Source organism: Lygodium microphyllum, chromosome 17 (assembly GCF_053477565.2).
Source record: "Lygodium microphyllum isolate KBCC chromosome 17, Lygodium_microphyllum_v1.1.10, whole genome shotgun sequence".
Classification (NCBI taxonomy): Eukaryota; Viridiplantae; Streptophyta; class Polypodiopsida; order Schizaeales; family Lygodiaceae; genus Lygodium; species Lygodium microphyllum.
This window is the reverse complement of record NC_141151.1, coordinates 64,558,164-64,576,233: the sequence shown is the minus strand read 5'-3', so window position 1 is coordinate 64,576,233 and position 18,070 is coordinate 64,558,164. Positions and strand designations below refer to the sequence as shown.

At 43.1% G+C, this 18,070-nt stretch overlaps 2 protein-coding genes across 2 annotated transcripts in view; both read right to left on the bottom strand.

Moving 5' to 3' along the window:
• Positions 1–18,070, bottom strand: part of LOC148021973 (uncharacterized) — a 163,236-nt gene that overhangs the window by 23,513 nt on the left and 121,653 nt on the right. The window contains exons 8-12 of the mRNA XM_087697519.1: positions 9,505–9,548; positions 9,294–9,425; positions 9,120–9,197; positions 8,751–8,833; positions 8,486–8,608 (exon numbers count right to left, since the gene is read on the bottom strand). Coding sequence (XP_087553645.1) covers positions 8,486–8,608; positions 8,751–8,833; positions 9,120–9,197; positions 9,294–9,425; positions 9,505–9,548 — 460 coding nt within the window. The remainder of the gene's footprint in view (positions 1–8,485; positions 8,609–8,750; positions 8,834–9,119; positions 9,198–9,293; positions 9,426–9,504; positions 9,549–18,070) is intronic.
• LOC148021975 (uncharacterized) lies at positions 9,821–16,128 on the bottom strand. Its single transcript, XM_087698067.1, has 3 exons — positions 15,993–16,128; positions 10,664–12,150; positions 9,821–9,922 (listed from the first exon to the last, which is right to left on the bottom strand). Exons 1-3 carry the CDS (start codon positions 16,126–16,128, stop codon positions 9,821–9,823), a joined length of 1,725 nt encoding a protein of 574 aa, XP_087554193.1.

Genomic DNA, 18,070 nt, shown 5'->3' with positions numbered 1-18,070 from the left:
TGGCAGGTTGCAGGATGATGAGCTGAGCTTTGAAGACGGGCGGCATAGTGGTGAACAGGAGACGTCAAGCGCTTGAAGTGCAGGCGGCAAGAGCTGGAGGAGCTGACGAGGCAGACACTGGCCGGGCGTGAGCTGTCTGGCGGATGGCGTAGCAGCCTGGCGGGTGTCAGTCTGGCGAGTACAGCAGATTGGCGTGGCGCAGCACACGAGGTCTGGCAAGTGTAGGATGAAGTGCTACAGGATAGGGCGTTGGTCGAGCTGTTGCAGTCATGTCGAATCCGACAGGGCAGAGTTGGACTAAGCGGGAAGCTTCCACAAGCTGAGCGGAGCTGAGCTTAACGGAACCTTGGCTGAACAGAGCCAATGCTGCTCTGATACCAAATGTCAGAGAGGACAATAAGATCGAAGCTCAGCACAGAAAACAGTAGACACTAGAGAGTGAAGCATGACACCCAATGCAATAGACTGAAAGAGTGTAAACTGAAAGTACAAGGTATAACCCTTAAACCTTAAGGTTGTAGGGGGGTGTTCACACTCGAATATGGTAAGTGTCTGTAAGTGTGTGTCATAAGCACATATGAAATAATATCATAAGTCTGGGGGAAAAAACCTCTCCTACGGAGAGTAAAAAGTGCCCTAGTGTCCTACTGATCACCAACACTCCTATGTGAGCGTAGGTGTAAGTGAGACGTAAGAGAAATACCCAATAGCATAGATCTTATTCCTAGAAGTAGCCCACCTGATAAGCCACTCTACAAAGTCAGTGCAGCCCAACAGGAGCAGATTATGAGTCCGATGAATGATTTTTAGAAAAAGGGCAGATTCAGCCTAACTCCTCTCCTTTTTGTTCTCCAATGCTTTTGGTGCAAAAAAAGGATGGTTCATGGCGTATGTGCATTAATAATCGTGCTTTGAACACGATCACAATAAAGAATTGCTTTTCGATTCCTCAAATTAATGATGTTATGGATAAATGGTAGGGGACAGCCATATTCAGCCTTATAGTTAAAAAGTGGGTATCATCAAATACCCACTAGACTAGAGGATATGCCTAAGATAGCTTTCAAAACATCTTTTAAGATATATGAGTTTCTTGTCATGCCTTTTGGGCTTACGAATGCTCTTGCCACTTTGAATTCGATGATGGATTGCATCTTCAAGCCACATAGAGGATTTGTGGACACTTTCTTTGATGACATGATTGTCTAATCAAAGAATGAGACAGAGCATAGAAGATAGTTGGACATTTGAGCATAGGCTAGTTATCAAAGACAAGAAAAGTGAATTCTTTTTACATGAAATCCACTTTTTGGGAGATATTGTATCTGCTGATGGTATTCGCATGGACCCTGCAAAGGTTGAGGCAATATGATCATGGCCACCTTTGAGAAATGTGCATGAGAACTATAGCTTCTTGGGTTTATGTTCTTACTACAGGAAATATGTATGCAAGTTTGCTAAAATTGCATCTCCATTGCATGCTTTCTAGAAGAAAAATGTGCCATTTAGATGGATAGCTATGAAAATTTCAGCAGTTGAAAAGTTGAAGGAAAAGATGACTTCAGATCCTGTGCTTGTGTTGCCTGATCTAAGGAAGTCTTTCTTAGTTTACTGTGATGCATGTGGTAGCACCATTGGGGTTGTTCTTTTCTAGGATGGCCGGGTTGTGGCTTATAAGAGCCGAATTCTCCATAATGCAAAAAAGAATTTATAGGTCTACGAGAAAGAGCTCTTGGCTGTAATTCATGCACCGTCTGTGTGGAAAAATTATTAATTTATTTGTTTAGGGATGACTTTATAGTGTAGATAGACCATCAAACTTTGAGATACTTTCTGATGCAGACAAAGTTGTCAGAGAAGCATATGAGATGGGAAAATTTTCTCTCTATGTTTCATCTTCAAATTGTACATAATGAAGGTAAAAAGAATGTTCTGGCTAATGCACTGTCGCGTAAGCCACAAATTTTAGCTGTCAGCATAGTTTACCACACTGAGTTGAATGCCATGAAAGAGCAATATGTTACTGATTTAGACTTTGCTAATGTTTATGATCAGCTTTGCAATGGCCAGAGACATGAGCACCTTGTGCTAAGAGATGGATTTCTAATGATGAATGGACAACTGTGTATCACAAAGCAATTAAGGCCTAGAGTTATCATTGAAAGTCATGCTCCTCTGAATGCAAGACACAGAGGTATTGATGCCATGTTTAAGGAAGTGGAGCATTTCTTCTATTGACCAACTTTTAGACATGATGTAGAATTGTTTGTCAGGACATGTATCGTATGTCAGAAGATAAAGCATGATAGGCAAAAGATGCCGCGTTTGTTGCAGCCCTTGCCTATTCCAGATAGGCCTTGGTAGAGCATTGCAATGGATTTTATTTTTGAGCTTCCTAGGAACCTACAGGGAATAATGGGATATGGTCTATTATCTGCAAGTTTAGCGAACAAGCTCATTTCATTTCCATGAGGAAGAAAATAAAGACTGATCATATGGCACGATTGTTTTTGCATCACCATCTTTAAGTATCATGGTATGCTAGAGTTGATCACTAGAGATCGAGACCCTCGGATGACTAGATTATTTTGGAAGGGGTTGCTTGAGAATATGGGTACCACGCTGAAATTCTCATTATTCTTCTATCCACAGACAGATGGTCGATTTGACGAAGAAACTTCCACAGCCTTAGATCTTTTGAGGTGCTATGTTTCAGACCACAAGACATAGTGGGAGTAGTATTTGCCCTTGGTTGAGTTTGCTTACAACAACATAGTGCATAGTTCCTCTAGCAAAGCTCCATTTAAGGTGGTTGAGGGTGGCAAGCACGTACCGCTTATCTTGTATACTAAGGATAAGATCTTCGAGGTTGACCGTTATGTGAAAGACTTACATGCAGCCTATGGAAAGATAAAGAATGCACTTTAGAGATCACAAGAAAACCAAAAGAGAGCAACTGATCGTCGCAGACATGCTTTGCAATTTGCAGAGAGCGATGATGTATTGTTGCGTTTTGAAAAGGCAAGTCTGAAAAAGATGAAAGGAAGAGAAATATTGTATCCAAAGTTGAGTATGAGATACTATTGCCCTTCCAAATGTTGGAGAAGATCAGCAATGTGGCATATTGGCAAAATTACCTCCACATTGGCAGATACACAATGCCTTTCATGTCAATTTGTTAAGGCCTTTTCATAGTGATGTGCCAAGGGATATGTCTGTCGGTACTTAAGTAGATTTTGACACATAAGGTAAAAAAGGTCAAATGAAAAGTTTCTAGGAGATACTTGGTAAAATTTCAGAGTTATTCATCAATGGATGCTAAAAGGATGACTTTTAGTTAAGACCCGACTTTAGTTTGGACTCAATCAGGTTCAACAAACTAGAGGTCCGGAGTATTACCTAATGCTCAAGGGGGAGGTAGCACTTCCACTCTACTAGTTGTGGATAACTCTTGTATGTAGTGGATCTCGGATATATTTAGCATGCATCCAAGGTACTGTGTTGACAATATGTTTGCGATGAGGTTACTACTTAATGTACTAGTCACTCTGAGATATGCAGATGAGTATGAGTTTCACCCGAGCATCGGAACTATACTTTTGCACTAGCTTCTGCTCAATTTGGCATGAAATTTACCTAAACTTTGAGGCAAAAATTTTAAGTAGCTTTACCTCACTTTGTGGTTAGTCCTCAGATCAGCAAGTAATCCATTTATGATCAGATTATGCTCAGTTTTCAATGGTTTACAAAAAGTTCCATGGACAACAGCAAGTTAGTAAATGCCGTTGATAGTTTTAGCCATGCTTTATGTTGAATTATTGCTTTTCTATGGTTGAAAGTTAGAACAATTGAGAAACATGGGCAATGGAGGTATCCAATGGGTTTCTAGCAATAGTTCTGGATTGTTTATGCTGGCTGGAAATTTTTAGTAAGGTTCGGGCCATGTGGCATGGTTGAACAATAGTGGCCAATATTGTGATTGTGATGCCTTATGGAAATTCGAGTGCAATATGCTTTTCCTTTGGGACAATGCTATGCAATTGAGAACGATTGCAAGGATTTCAAGGGAGAGGTCTATCACGAGGATGTGAGATTTTGAGATGCTTTAATCTTGCCGGTAACATTTGATTAAGTTATTAATCAAATGTGCAAGCTTGTTTAGTATATGTGATGCACATGGCAATTATTTCATGGTAACGGGCCAAGGATCTCGAGCATGTAGTGCATGTCAAAGGCAAAAGTTGTCATAAGTTATGCCAGTTGGGCGTTAGAGAGTTAGTTGGTGTCACTTTTGACTCTAGGACAGTTATTTGGCCAATAAGTGTCGATGATGACACTAGGAACTAGCATTATGAATTATTCTATTAATGCCAGTCTAAGGGTCAATAGAGGTTGGGGACCACTCCAGGTTGCAAATGGCCTAGCTATTTAATTATGGATGGGCACATTTAATCTTGGATATGGACAGAAGGGCTGAAATTAATTTTCAACATTATTTAATTTTGAAAATTAATTAAATGGCTGGATAATGCTGAAAAATGGGTTTAGAAAACTGCTTCTTGACAAAAATGGCCATGTAAACTAAGAAAATGTTTATGGAGGCTGGGTCTCACCCATTTAGTTAGTTTATAGCTTGAGAGAGAGAGAGAGAGAGAGAGAGAGAGAGAGAGAGAGAGAGAGAGAGAGAGAGAGAGCTGCTGGTCCATTTTCTAATCAGAGAACAACAATTTGCTGTAGAAGATAGCCATTTGGGGGCCTCAATAGATAGGAGACAGCAAGGAGTCACCTTCTAGGGGTTGGCAGCAATATTTCTGATTAGGTAACAACATTTTGGAGGTGCATGGCAGTTGTGATAAAATGCATGGTGGAGTAGGTAATAGGAAAAATTTAGAGTTTTCTTGCAAAGAAAATCAGATTTCTCTCTCATGTTGGCTTTCTCTCACCTTCTCCAACCCATTCTCGGGAGATCTCCGCATTTCTCAACCATTATGAGCAGATCTCAGCCAAATTTGGTTAGTGATGATGAAGAACGGCAAAACACTGTTCAAATAATGACATAGCAGCAGGGTGATAGGGTGCAGCAGTAAAGCACAAGTACAACTCCCGATGTGGCACTCTTGGTGGCACAGTACAACAACAAATGCAGATAAATTTGCCACATGGCAGTTGGCGACAGGCTGGAAGGTTCAAGTAGTACAAATAGATGGTCATACAACAGTAGCAAATGAGATTAAGGCTGAGTGGTGGGCAGCCTATCTATTTATAGATGGATGGGTCCTCTCAAAGCATGTTTTCTTTCTAAGTTTAGTGATTTTGAGTTTTGGGGTTGTAATTAAGAGCTAATTTAATTTAGAATGCATTTTAACCTGAACACCCTTGTGGTGCTTGAGTAGGATCCACATCATGAGGAGAGAAATTCTTTTGGACCTAGTGCATAGAGCTGTGCTTTTGTAGTATCCTCAGTGGGTAAAGGATAATCCAAGCAAAAAATATGGAAGAAAGAAGCCAAATAAATTGGAGTCATCTTTCAACTTTGATATAGACACAAAGGGGAAGTGCAAGGGATGTCCCAAGTATCCACATTGTGGAAAGACCTTGCATCCCAAGGAGAGGTGTTGGAATAAGCATCCTTACCTTCGTCTAGGGGTGAAGGATAATAGAGCCCTAATCTACATCTACCTCTACTTTTGCTATTACAATAGGGTCAATATTCCTCCACATCCATCAATTGAAGGAGTCTTCTTCAACTACCTTATCTACATCAGAGAGGCCTTGGCTTATTGACTATAGTGCTTGGAATCATATAACTCCTTGAGGAGACGAGCTCTAGGATCCCCATTTACAAGAGGGTACAATCACTTTTGGTGACATCCCATTGTACCTATTTGTGGTGTTGGAATTTTACCTTCGTTTTCTAACCCTCTAAATTCGAGCTTCATATTAGAAGTCGTCCATGTTTTTTACTTGGGTTTCCATATCCTCTTTGGTGCCACCTCATTGTACCTATTTGTGGTGTTGGCATTTTACCTTTGTTTTCCAACCCTCTAAATTCGAGCTTCATATTAGAAGTCCTCCATGTTTTTTTACTTGGGTTTCCATATCCTCTTTGTTCACGGCCTTACAAGACTTGCTACCCAGGTTGTCTCACCAAGCAGGACATATTGATTGAGGCTTCTATATTAGGAGCCATGCTTGCAACAAGTTGGCAAAAGAGGGAGCTATATTAGCTTCATCCCCCTTCTAGTGAGAAGGACCCTTTGAGGCAGCTTTCCATAGCCATATCCATTGCCATCTGTGCACTCCCCATCCCACAAGTTTTACCCCACCTTCCATCATCTCCTCTTGTGGTTCCTTTGTACCCCTCATTCCTTTTAGGGGACAATCTTGGAGATGCGGCTATGCATTCCCCAGCCCTTCTTGTTTTAGAGGGGGATTCCCAAGATCATGAGGAGCTCGATGTGATTGCGGATTCCATAGCTTCCTGAGATCTTCAGAGCTTCTTCAAGGATTATAGTCTTCATCAAGCCTTTTTTTCATGTGCCAACCTCTTTCCTTCATCATCAAGCCACCATCCCTTGCAGCTTAGATGCCCATCCCATGGCCCTTGGTCCTTGATGTTCTTTTCCAGTAGGTTATGGCGCATTCAATAGCTCATCACTATCGTCTCTCAATTGGTTAGAGACTTGGCTTACCATTTCCCTGGCTGGACATCTCTAGAGTAATCCGTTTGGGGCCTCTCCACTCCTATTGGCCTATAGTGGCCTCTTCGTTGTGATTCTGCAATTTCTTTCACACAAGTTTTTTGTTTTGATAATTAAAAGAGGTATCTGATGGTGTTTGTTGGAGGCTCTTTGTATACACTCTTTCTCAGCTCATTCTAAAATTCATGTAACTATTAGTTGATGATTTTTGATAAGAGGTCCTTAGAGCTTCTTCCCAAGGTTGATAGCTAGAAGCATTCAGTTCTGGTTCTCTTTGTTACCCTGACTAGGGACATGTTGGAACCATTTTAAGCCTCGTCAGCATGTTTTAAGCCATGTCATTTCAGCAGTATCTGCCGTCTGCAGAGTATGTTTTGGTTTCTGTTTACAGGATGCGTTGAAGTTTTGTGGGTTTGGTCTTTCATATGGTTCTGTATTTGAAAGAAATATCAAATTATGCCACTTGCATTCTAAATCGGGCCATCCTGATGTGTTATCTACTGAGATTTCTGTATCACGCTTTTGTTTGGATAGGAGGTCTTACTCCTTGGACAGCATTCTTGCTGTAAATTCACTCATGTTAGATTTAATGGAAGAGCATAGCAAAATTGAGATATGTTCTAGTAGTGGAAGAGGATATCAAATGAACGGCATCCTTATTTCTTCCTAGTTTTCTTTTTTTGTCCATCATGACTCATAATAGGAGTTGTTCCTCTAACGGATCATGGTGCTTCAATATCCATATGAAACCCGCTTCTGTAACCAGCTGAACCCAATTTCTATTCCTTTCACACTACGTTAAAAAACTACCAGGCCAGAGATTATGGCCAACACAAAGTACAGGATAATGCTCAGCCACATTTTTGGTTCTTCACTACTACTCCATGGATAGCCCGTGGATGGTAAAATTGGGGGAGCATTGATTCTCTTTACATGGGCCTTTGAGGAATGAGAGAAACATGTATGGGAGAGATAATAATCTCTCTTTACACTAAGGTTGATTGCAATTGAGGTCTGGCCTAAGATGACTGATCACAAATAAATTTCTATTAGTGAAGAGAATTCTGGTCCTTGTATGCATTGTAACTGGTAGGACATTATGACCTTTTAAAGAGGCAAACTCATGGTGCACTGGAGGGACCTGTCAAAGACATCATAAAATCCACAAAGCAGCTGTTTAAGAGGCTGAAGAAATCAAAAATTGTGCACTGGATTGGCACTTGTCAAAGACTTCATAAAATCCACAAAGCAGCCGTTAAGAGGCTGAAGAAATCAAAATATGGATATCCCACTACAACTGGCAAACTCTTAAATGTCATAATGAAACCGTCCATACTCTTTAGCTATGGCTCCTAAAAACTTTGGCCTGTGATCTTGTGCAGGAAATGTTAGTTTCTGCAAGTCCCTGTATTTGCCAATGAGTGAGCATAGACAGAAAACAGGGGAGTATGTGATCCAGGAAGGTGGGATGTATATCAGCCGACTGGCCAGCACAACAGGCAGCTTTTACATAGGTTTACCAAATAAGATAGGAGCTTGACGGGGTTGGTGAGGTGATTTCCAGCATCCATCAGCGCTGATCAATCAAGAGCTTAAAGTACTCTTGGCCACATTAAAGTCTCCACATGCAGATACTTACAATTTAACAGTCATAATTGAGCCAATAAAACATTTAGTTAACAAAAGAGTCTATTGAACATGACTCTTCTGGGCCTAGCCTAAACATTCACTTGATTAACACTTCCCCAAATTTGCAAATATAAGATAGCTCATCATCAACTAACCCCTCACTAGCCTCAGCAATTGCAGCCAGTTCAGATGATGTCAAATGGCGGGCGTACTGTGCTGTTATCTCCTCGCGAGTTTTTCGGTCAGGTAGACCAAAAGTAATGGATGAATTGAATCGACTGCAAAGTTTGCAAACCAAGAAGCTAAACATCAGTTACCTGAAAAGGTCGGTCTTATTAAAAGCACAATTCATCCTAAAAAGCGGTGGCCAGTCAAGAGAGTTGATATGGATACCTATTAAAAAAAACCTTGATTACATACCTAATAAGTGCAGGATCCAAATCCTCCTTTCTGTTTGTGGCTGCAATTACAACTACTCTACTGTCTTGCTCAAATCCATCTATCTGTAACAAAGCCATGTCAAAACTCTATGTCCAAAAAAAATTTGTACTCAGCCAAAAACTCTAAAAATAATTGAGGTTTTGAGTACCGCTACAAGATCAGTTTTAAGAGTAGTAAACTAATACGATACCAAATAAGCATATGAACTTCATAATAATAAAAGAACAAAGTTATTGCAAAATCCCGTTTTATGATTGGTCATCATGTCAGGCCCTTGTCTGCTTATTAGCAAGAGACAAGAAAGACAAACACTACATGTACCCCCAAACTCCATTTCTACAAACCCACCTGCCTAAGGAGGACCGAAAGCATGCGCCGGGTTGCCTCATGCATTTCACTGTCACGTGTCATTGCCAAGGCATCAATCTGTCCAGAAAAGAAAAGCTTGACTCATTCATCCAATGGAAGAATTTGCTACATAATGGCCATTACAAAACATGGTATAAACATATATGTGTTTACCTCATCCAGAAATATAATCGAGCCATTTGGAAACTTGTTCGCATTATCAAACACTTTCCCTAAGATCCTCTCACTTTCACCGTAATATTTGGACACCACTGCTTCCAGAGGTACATATAACATTGGCACACCCTGTTTGTTCCTGAGAGACATTAGCCAATCCATAAAAAAATTTCCAGGTAGTCAATCCAAATGCTCGATAGAAATGTACCGCTTGATTGGCTATCACACGTGCAGAGGATGTCTTCCCAGTTCCTGCAAATTCAATCCATTTTAGGATCTATTGGCTTGACCTAAAAAGATGTTGTACAGTGACAACAATAACAAATTACAGAGAACTGGAAGTGTTTTTTGCCGCTTAACAAACACACCCCTGCCTCTCCATAGCACACACAGGAGGTGGTTTTTATTAAAATGATAAAAAGAATTGAATTATAGTAGCTAACCAGACTAGAGATTTCCTTGAAACAAAAAACTGCAGGCATTGCAATTACTGCAGTTGAAAATGCTGGACTAATAAATCCACATCAAGGTGCCGCTAAAGCATACAATCTGCTGAATCCTGGTTTGGACATGCCACAAGGATTCACAGTTAAGGAAGACCATAGAATAGGCCTTGGTGAGTGTAACTGATACAGATTGCACCCCAAAGAACAATCAGCCAGGTTCTAGGACCACTTGGTTGCAACATATTCCCATGCTTGCTAATGAACTTCTTTCAAATCATAATTGACTGCCCATCTCTTAGTGTAGCAGCTTAATTAAAGTGTCTTCCATGTTACTGATTTTCTTGTACCCAGCCATACCAAATAACACACAAGTGCATAGTAGAGGTCACATAGAGTGCATGTGTAGAGAGAGAGAGAGAGAGAGAGAGAGAGAGAGGTATATTAACGTCTCTAAAAGGCCAATGTGGCCTATGAGACCAAAGCAGTACATACAATGATGGTGTGTTTCTCATCCGGAATGAGAAAAAAGATGAAAAACACATGCCTATAAGACTGAAAAGGAAATGAAATAGTGTCCTATAAAAGGGAAACATGTCAGTGATCTGAAAGTGAGAGTAGAGAAAGGAAAACTCTCCATCAATGATATGTCTGTTCTCTAGGGAGGTGTATCTCTGCATGGCTGAGGCGTCTCGGCATCTGTCTCTTGTGGCGCTAAATGATGGCTTTAATTTGTCTGTGGTGTGGATGTCTAGGCCTTCGTCCGGGTGGACGTGGGCGCCTAGACCGGCTAAGTGCCACTGCTCTATCCAAAGGGACACCTACAGAAGATGAGGTCCAATGATGATGTACTCCTATAGGCTGTGTGGTAGTAGTAGTGGTATCTGCCATACTCTGTCGTGTATCAGTGAAAAAGTCAGTGACTGCTCTCTGTCTATGTGAGCCGAGCTGTGGGGGCCTCCTACTCCATAGAATTGTTGCTCTGCGCCTCTGGAGCTCCAAGAGGAAAAATCCCAAGCATCTCTGATCCTCAAACTGCATGATCCGTCTCAGGGGCCCAAAACCCTCTCGAAACACACAATGGTATCTACCTCGTATGTCATAATATACAATGCATCGGCAGATGTAGTGTTCCTCTGTCTCTGGCTCTCTGTCGCATAGTGGGCATATGAGTTCTTCTGTCCGTATACCCTCCCATCTGCCTGTCTCAATCCTCAGGTGGTGGGATGAGGTGCGGATCTGACCAATAATTGTGCGTAGTCCATGAGGCAGCTGTGTGTCCATGTAATTGGGTCGGGTGATGAAACCATCCTCAGATACCTGGAGGAAGTGGGTCTGGTAGCGTGCCATCCTCAGATACCTGGAGGAAGTGGGTCGGATCCAGGTCTTCTCCGTATCTAACTTCAGTATGTCTGCTCTGATCACATGGTTTAGCTCTGATCGGCTTAGGTCAAGTGTAGGGCAATCCAGGCTATAGTCAAAGGGGGATAGTCTGTCAATCTGCAGCCCATGTAGATTCATCCATGTACTCATTTGAGCATACCAACAGTGTCTGTCACCGTCTGCTGCTAGTTGTCTAGAAGAGGCCAAGGCTAGCCGTGGGTATCTATCTTGGGGGAGCTCCCATAGTCTATGTATGAAAGTCACTGCCTGAACCAAGGCCTCAGCCACCATGGGTGATGCTCCCAACTCAGCTTTGATAATCTCATGTGGGGTCGAGCTCTTCGCTCGTATCATGCGTGAGATCATCATGACCAGTGGTCTTTCCATATGCTCCCATCCATCATAGTATTCCTTCTCTGGCCCATCCTGGTCTCCCAAAGGCTGTCTCCTCGTGTGAAAGAGACTCGGACCCCAAATAGCTGCCCCATATAGGAGCGTGGGTGTAACCAGGGTGTCAAAAAGCCACAGTTTGGTGCGCCGCTCATGAAATTGTATGTGAGCACATTGCCTCTCCAATGCACCTAAGGCTGCATATGCTTTTGCCAAACGAGCCTCTGATGTCTCTCTCCAAGAGAACTGTGGTCCCTTCAATGTGACCCCCAAATAAACATACTGCCTAACCATCTCCACTGGCTCTCCGTCAAAAGTAAACTGGTGCTCAGCTCTTGTCACCCAAGCAGCTGAAGTGTTAAATACCATAACTTTAGTTTTCCCAAGGTTCACCTTAAGATCTCTATCTCTGCAAAAAGCTGATAATGCATCCAAGTGTCTATTTAGTCCCTCAGGTGAGCCAAATATAAGTACAATATCATCGGCATAAAGCAGCAATGGTATCAACACTCTAGCTAGGCTGGCTCCGGCCCCACCTGTCCTATTCACATATTCTGAAATTTCATCAATATACAGCCCAAAAAGTGTCGGTGAAAGTGGACAGCCTTGTTTCACCCCAATGTTGCTATTGACTGTATCTGAGATGCCCTCAGGTGTTCGTACTTTGACTGTCACTGTCTCATACAAGGCATAGATACTCCACTGTATCTCTACGGGCACATCAATGTTTTGCATTCTTTTCATGAGTCTAGCACATGGCACTGTGTCAAAGGCCTTGTGAAAGTCCACAAAACAGCAATAGATCTTTTTCTTGAATGCCTTGCCTTCTTCAATGATTGCCCTCAACGTAAAGATATGGTCTAGAGTTGTATATCCCCTCCTGAAGCCAGCCTGGCCTTTGGCTCCTTGGACAAGCATAAAGCTAGGCTTGTTGCCAAGGGTTTTGCACAGAGAGCAGGTTTGGACTACTTTGAGACTTTTACTCCTACAGCTCGGATGTCTACCATTCAAGTTATTTTGGCTCTTGCAGCTCACCACCGTTGGCCTGTTTATCAGATGGACGTCAAGTCAGCCTTTCTGAATGGCGTTCTTGAGGAGAAGATGTTTGTTTCACAGCCTCCTGGTTTTCTTGTGCAGGGGACGGAGGATCATGTCTACAGGCTGTGGAAGGCCCTTTATGGCCTGAAGCAAGCTCCTCGTGCTTGGTACCAACGGATTGACCGCTTCTTTCTACAGAGTGGTTTTCAACGCTCCAATCAGTGGGAAAGCGTATGTTGCTGAAGTGTGTATTATCTCGGCCAACTGTCCTGTAAACTCATCCAGAGAGGCCTGTGTGTCTAGCTCCCTCAATGCATCTCGCACAGCTGTATATGTGTGAGGTCGCTTCCACAAAATCATAGCATGGTAATTTTGGTATGTGTGACTGTGCTTCGTGTAATGCCCATATTGCATTGTGAAAGCTAGAATAGCATGGTCTGCTACTAATCCAATTGATCTGTCTGAGATTTCAAACCTTTTTATGTCAGGTAGCAAGTTGGGTGATCCAATCAAATAGTCCACTGTGCTTGACCCTTTCTTGTTATTCCAACATGTGAAGCCATTAGATCTTGGCCACTGTGGTAGACCGTTAAGGATGGCCAAACCATGTGCACTTCCCAGTGCCAGTAGGTGTGTTCCATATTCTGTTATCTCTCCATCTTGGGCTGATCTAACTAATCCCACTTCATCTAATGCAATATCTCTGAACATCTCATCACTAGTGTCAAAGAAAGTAGATTGGTTGCTTCCTGTGCGTGCATTAAAGTCTCCTACTAGTAGAGCATCCCCAATTCTCATGCATCCCATTATGTCCTCATATAGTGGTGTATACGGAGATGTCTCTTTAGGGGCAAACTTAGAGTATGCAAGGGGAAAATAGCATATGGCAATATACATGTCTCGAGTTCTGCTTGTACGTAACCTGATCCACATGTATCTTGCCTCTACATCTCTATGTACCACTTGGACTGTATCTCGGAGCTCTTCTCTAAATAGAATTGCCACACCTCCTGATCCCCTCGTCCCTCCAGGCCGTCTAGGCTGAGGGCGATATACACTTTCCCATCTATATCCATATACATCAGGTAAACGGCTGTCTTTACATTGATGTGTCTCAGTATACATAGCAATGTCTATACCTTTGAAAGTATCCTCAAAATAACCTACATCTGTCTTAAGGAAGCCATTGCAATTCCACAGTGTGAACTTCAGGGTCTCATAGGCCGTGCACCGTCATGCCGTCCTTTTCTCTGTGATGATGACTCCTCCATCTCTGTATACAGCCCATTTACCTGCTTTCCGTGCCTCTAGAACACGTGGCATATTTTCCCTCCTGTGGGCTAATTGGGCTGGGGTGAGGTCTTCATCTAGGTAGATCTTTTCTCCTTTGAGAGCGATCCTCTTAGAGAGGAAGGCTCTCTTCTTTTCCAGGTCTCCAAACTTCAAGATGAGGACTTTTGTTTTTGTGCCAGCCTTCCCGTCTCGGCAAGCCCCAATGATGGGTACATTTGTAGCTCCAATTTTGGTGGCAAGAGCTGTAGCATCTTCAATTGGGGAGCTTTTCTCGTCTAGTCCAACCACTCTTACGTGGAGTGCGCGTGCCCGTCTTTTTGCCTCTTCTTCCAAGGTGGCATTCATGACTTCCACTTTGTTGCCAGGCATTCCTTTGTTCTTTTTTGCCACATCTATCCATTCTGCATTTTCTTTGACGGTATTCTCAACATTCTCCATTTTCTTTTGGGTGCCTTCCACCACACTTGCATAGGTGTGCATGTCCTTTTTTAAAACATCCATTTCTTTTTGTAGTTCCGGTGAGGTTTGTGGTTCCTTTTGTGTGTCCAGTTTCTTTTTGCATTCCTCTAGTTCTTCTTGTAGATTAGAGATCAATGAGTCTTTCTCTGCTATGCGTGCATCCAATGTTTGTTGCATCTCCTTTTTTAGTTCTTCCATCATTTCAGCTCGAACCCGCTCTTGTATGTCCTTTTCCATTTCCTTCCTCATGGTATGTATTTCGGCACGGAGTATGGTCAACATCTCCTCATATAGTGTTTCATTAATTTTGCGGGATGTCTTCCCATATCTACTCGACCCTGGAGAGACGTTCCAATCTCGGGTTTTACGCCCATAGGTCTTGTATCTCGTGGTCTTTGGTGGTGTATGAAACATTGTCTCCATGGTTGGTTTTGTGATTTCCTTCATTGTCAGTTTCTTCCATCGTAATTATAGTATGCGCTATAGCATAAAACTGTTTACAGTCTGAGTAGAGTAGTAAACCAGTGACATAAACTATCACTCTAGCATGAACTAGAGACATTATATCATAGACTGTCAATGTGACTGCATCATAAGATATGACTGTAGCATGAAATGTTAATGTGCGTCAATCTGAGATCACGCAGGTTTCCAGTCCACACAGCATGCAAGGTTCACATCAGTCTGAGTACATCTGCAATCTCAGTGCATTCACAAAGTCTGCATTCATATCAGTCTGAGAGAGTGTATGCATACGTCACTGCTGCCACGGTACATTCATAGTGTCTGCATTCATGTCAGTTTGCATTCATGTCAGTCTGAGAGAGTGTCTGCATTCGTCACTGCTGCCACAGTACATTTACAGTGCCTGCATTTATGTCAGTCTGAGAGAGTAAGTGCAATCTGAGAGTGTCTGCATTCGTCACTGTTGCCACAGTACATTCACCTAGGACACAGCAGACAGGCCATCATTCATGTCATTCTAAGTACATGCATGTCCCTGCAGGACAGTGGTTGTCTTCCTGTGCAGAGACGTGACCTTGCAGAGCAGCTCCTTCGGGTCAGCACTCACGACAGTCCCGCCAGACTATTGTCACTACCATTGCTCCCACTAGACTGCTGCCTCTTGTAGGACGGGGACATGACAATCACGTCAGCTCTTATCACTCGCGCCAGACACGTCCGTGACGCCAGCATCCCGTTGCTCACGCCAGACACGTCTATCACACCAGGTACGTCTCGTCACACCAGCATCACACCAGATACGTCCATCACGTCAGACACGTCCGTCACGCTAGACACGTCTCGTCACGCCAGCATCCTGTCGCTCACACCAGCATCTCGTCATGCCAGAGAGAGAGAGAGAGAGAGAGAGAGAGAGAGAGAGAGAGATACGACGTAGACTCCCTCCGTCACGCCAGCATCCCGTCGTCACGCCAACATCTCGTCGTCACGCCAGCATCCCGTCGTAACACCGAGGAGGGAGAGAGAGAGAGAGAGAGAGAGAGAGAGAGGGGGGGGGGGGACTTGGAAGTTTGGAGAGAGAGAGAGAGAGAGAGAGAGAGAGAGAGAGAGAGAGACGCCCTCTGGTTCTGCTACTGTGTTGGTGCCTCTGCTGTCCTGCCCTGCACACAGATCCGGAAATGAGGGTCAACATAGCGACCTGGACCTGATGCTCAGTGCTACTGACCTGCCACCCCTACAGAGATGGGAAACGTGGGCCAACACAGTGACCTGAAGCTCAGCGCTCCTGACTTGCTGCCTCTGCAGTTCATGCCTGCCTTCAAGGCCCCTGCAGCACACACGAAACCGAGGTCTTTGCCCATACCTCCTGACCTACACACAGGAACAGGAGAGAGAGAGAGAGAGAGAGAGAGATTTTGCGCAGCACACACAAAGGTTGGGCTTTATTATGGCTAATATGCAGGCATCGAGTGGTAATTGATGTGGCTTTTCTTGACCAGCATATTGGGCATGGGGATGGGAAAGAATTGGTTGAGTCGGATGGTGACTCTTTGGCTGAGGATTCTAGGTGGTTTATGGAAGGGGATGAGATGGGAAAATGCCATAGGATGATGGTTGATGAACCAGTTTTGTGTGCTCTGGATTTGCCTTAGTAAGATGTTCGTGTTTCTTACTCACATGCTAATGTGTCTTTCATGCTTGCCATTGCCAAAATCTTATATCTGATTCTGTTCATGCCAATGAGGGTAAAGTGAGCTCTTTACCGGAAGGGGATCATGTGGTTGCTGTCATGGGAATTGACCTAGTTTTACAGCATTGCTGCCTTTCATGAGAGGGCAGCGATCCTTTATTTGACGTGCAGGACTCCTTTGATTGATTGGATTTGTGCTTGACTACAGCCCATACTTGTGAGTGTTGATGCACGTCATGATGATGTTCTTGGGCAAGTGCAGGCTCCTCTCGTGGAAGAGATTTATGATGGATGGAGGGGGTTTTTTTAGGTCCTTTTTCATACTCTGGATGTACGCGCCCGCATTATGCAACATATTCCTTTGTTTTTGGATGGTTAGCTGGTCCGTATGGTTCCATGGAGGCCTATGGTTGAGTTTTAGGAGGTTCTTAGGCAAGCATGCCCAATCTGGGTGGAGGTAGTTAATTTTCATGCACATCTTTGGAGACTTCTCCCTTTGGTTTTGAGATCCCTTGGGGAGGTGTTGGTGGAGCCCTGTTTGGCCTCCTGCAATAGGAATAGGGCTTGTATGCTTTGGGACACTAGGAAACCTCGGCCTACTAAAATTCGTTTTGAGGTCCCTGGGTTGTAGACATTGTTTTTTGAGCTCAAATGGGGGACATTTGCTGGACACTAATTTCGATGTGGCCAACTCGGCCATTTTATTTCCGAATGCGATAGTAGCCTTGAGGTTTTGCAGCATTCTTTGGATCCTAACATGGATATACAAGAGCATGATCCCTAGCCATTGACTCAGCAACAAGATGTTGCTCCTCTACCTCTTGCTCTACAAGGACATGATAATGAAAATAAGGATGTTTCCCAAGTTGGTATTGAGTGTGAATCGCACTCAGTTGGTCAAAATCTACCTCCTCAGGATGATTCTTGGGTTACTGTGATTAGACGAAATGCTTGATCGGAACCTTGTTCCTTCTCACCCATCTCCTTACCCTATTACTCAGACTTTTCAATGCAGAGGTAGGGGTTTTTACATGAAACCTCAATCTTTGCTTGTACCTGTAGTTGGTGCGGTTGATAAAAGTGCTTTTGATTTTGCTTTGTGCTTTGATGCTCATGGGCAGCTTTTGCCCCCTCGAGATGTTTTCTGTTCTCAGCAATTGCAGTTCTCTTTTAGTGCTTTGATTGCTAGTTTGCAGAGGCCAAATCTTGTGGATTTGATCTGTGGTGAGATGGAGAGATTTTAGGCTGGTAAAGCTATGGATGTTAAAGTGAAAGTGGTGATTCAGTTGTTCTCTCTCTTTTTGTTTATCATGAGACTTGCTTTATGGAATGTTAAAGACATCTCTTATGGCAATAAGTAGTATCAATTGTGAAGAATTGTTTTGGCTGGTAATTGGGATGTTTTTTGTGCCCTGGAGCACAAACAACGTGCTTTGGCAAGTTCTTCTTATGTATATCAGGATTATACAATGTTTTTTAGTGGATAGGTTCCACATAAATCTGGAGTTATGTTGACTGTTCAATATTCCTTGCAACCATCCTTGGTTTCTCATGCTGCTTGCGGTAGATTTTTGATGCTAGAAATCATATATGAGGGTGAGATTTTGTGGCTA

Bases quoted from the DNA above. Each gene is read 5' to 3' on its own strand.
- LOC148021975 (XM_087698067.1), bottom strand. From the start codon at position 16,128: ATGGGCAAAGACCTCGGTTTCGTGTGTGCTGCAGGGGCCTTGAAGGCA. The intron at 12,151-15,992 runs GTCAGTAGCACT...AGGGCATCTCAG, and splicing joins CATCTCTGTAGGGGTGGCAG to ATACAGTCAATAGCAACATT. The intron at 9,923-10,663 runs GTCACTGACTTT...AATCTGTATCAG, and splicing joins GCTCACATAGACAGAGAGCA to TTACACTCACCAAGGCCTAT.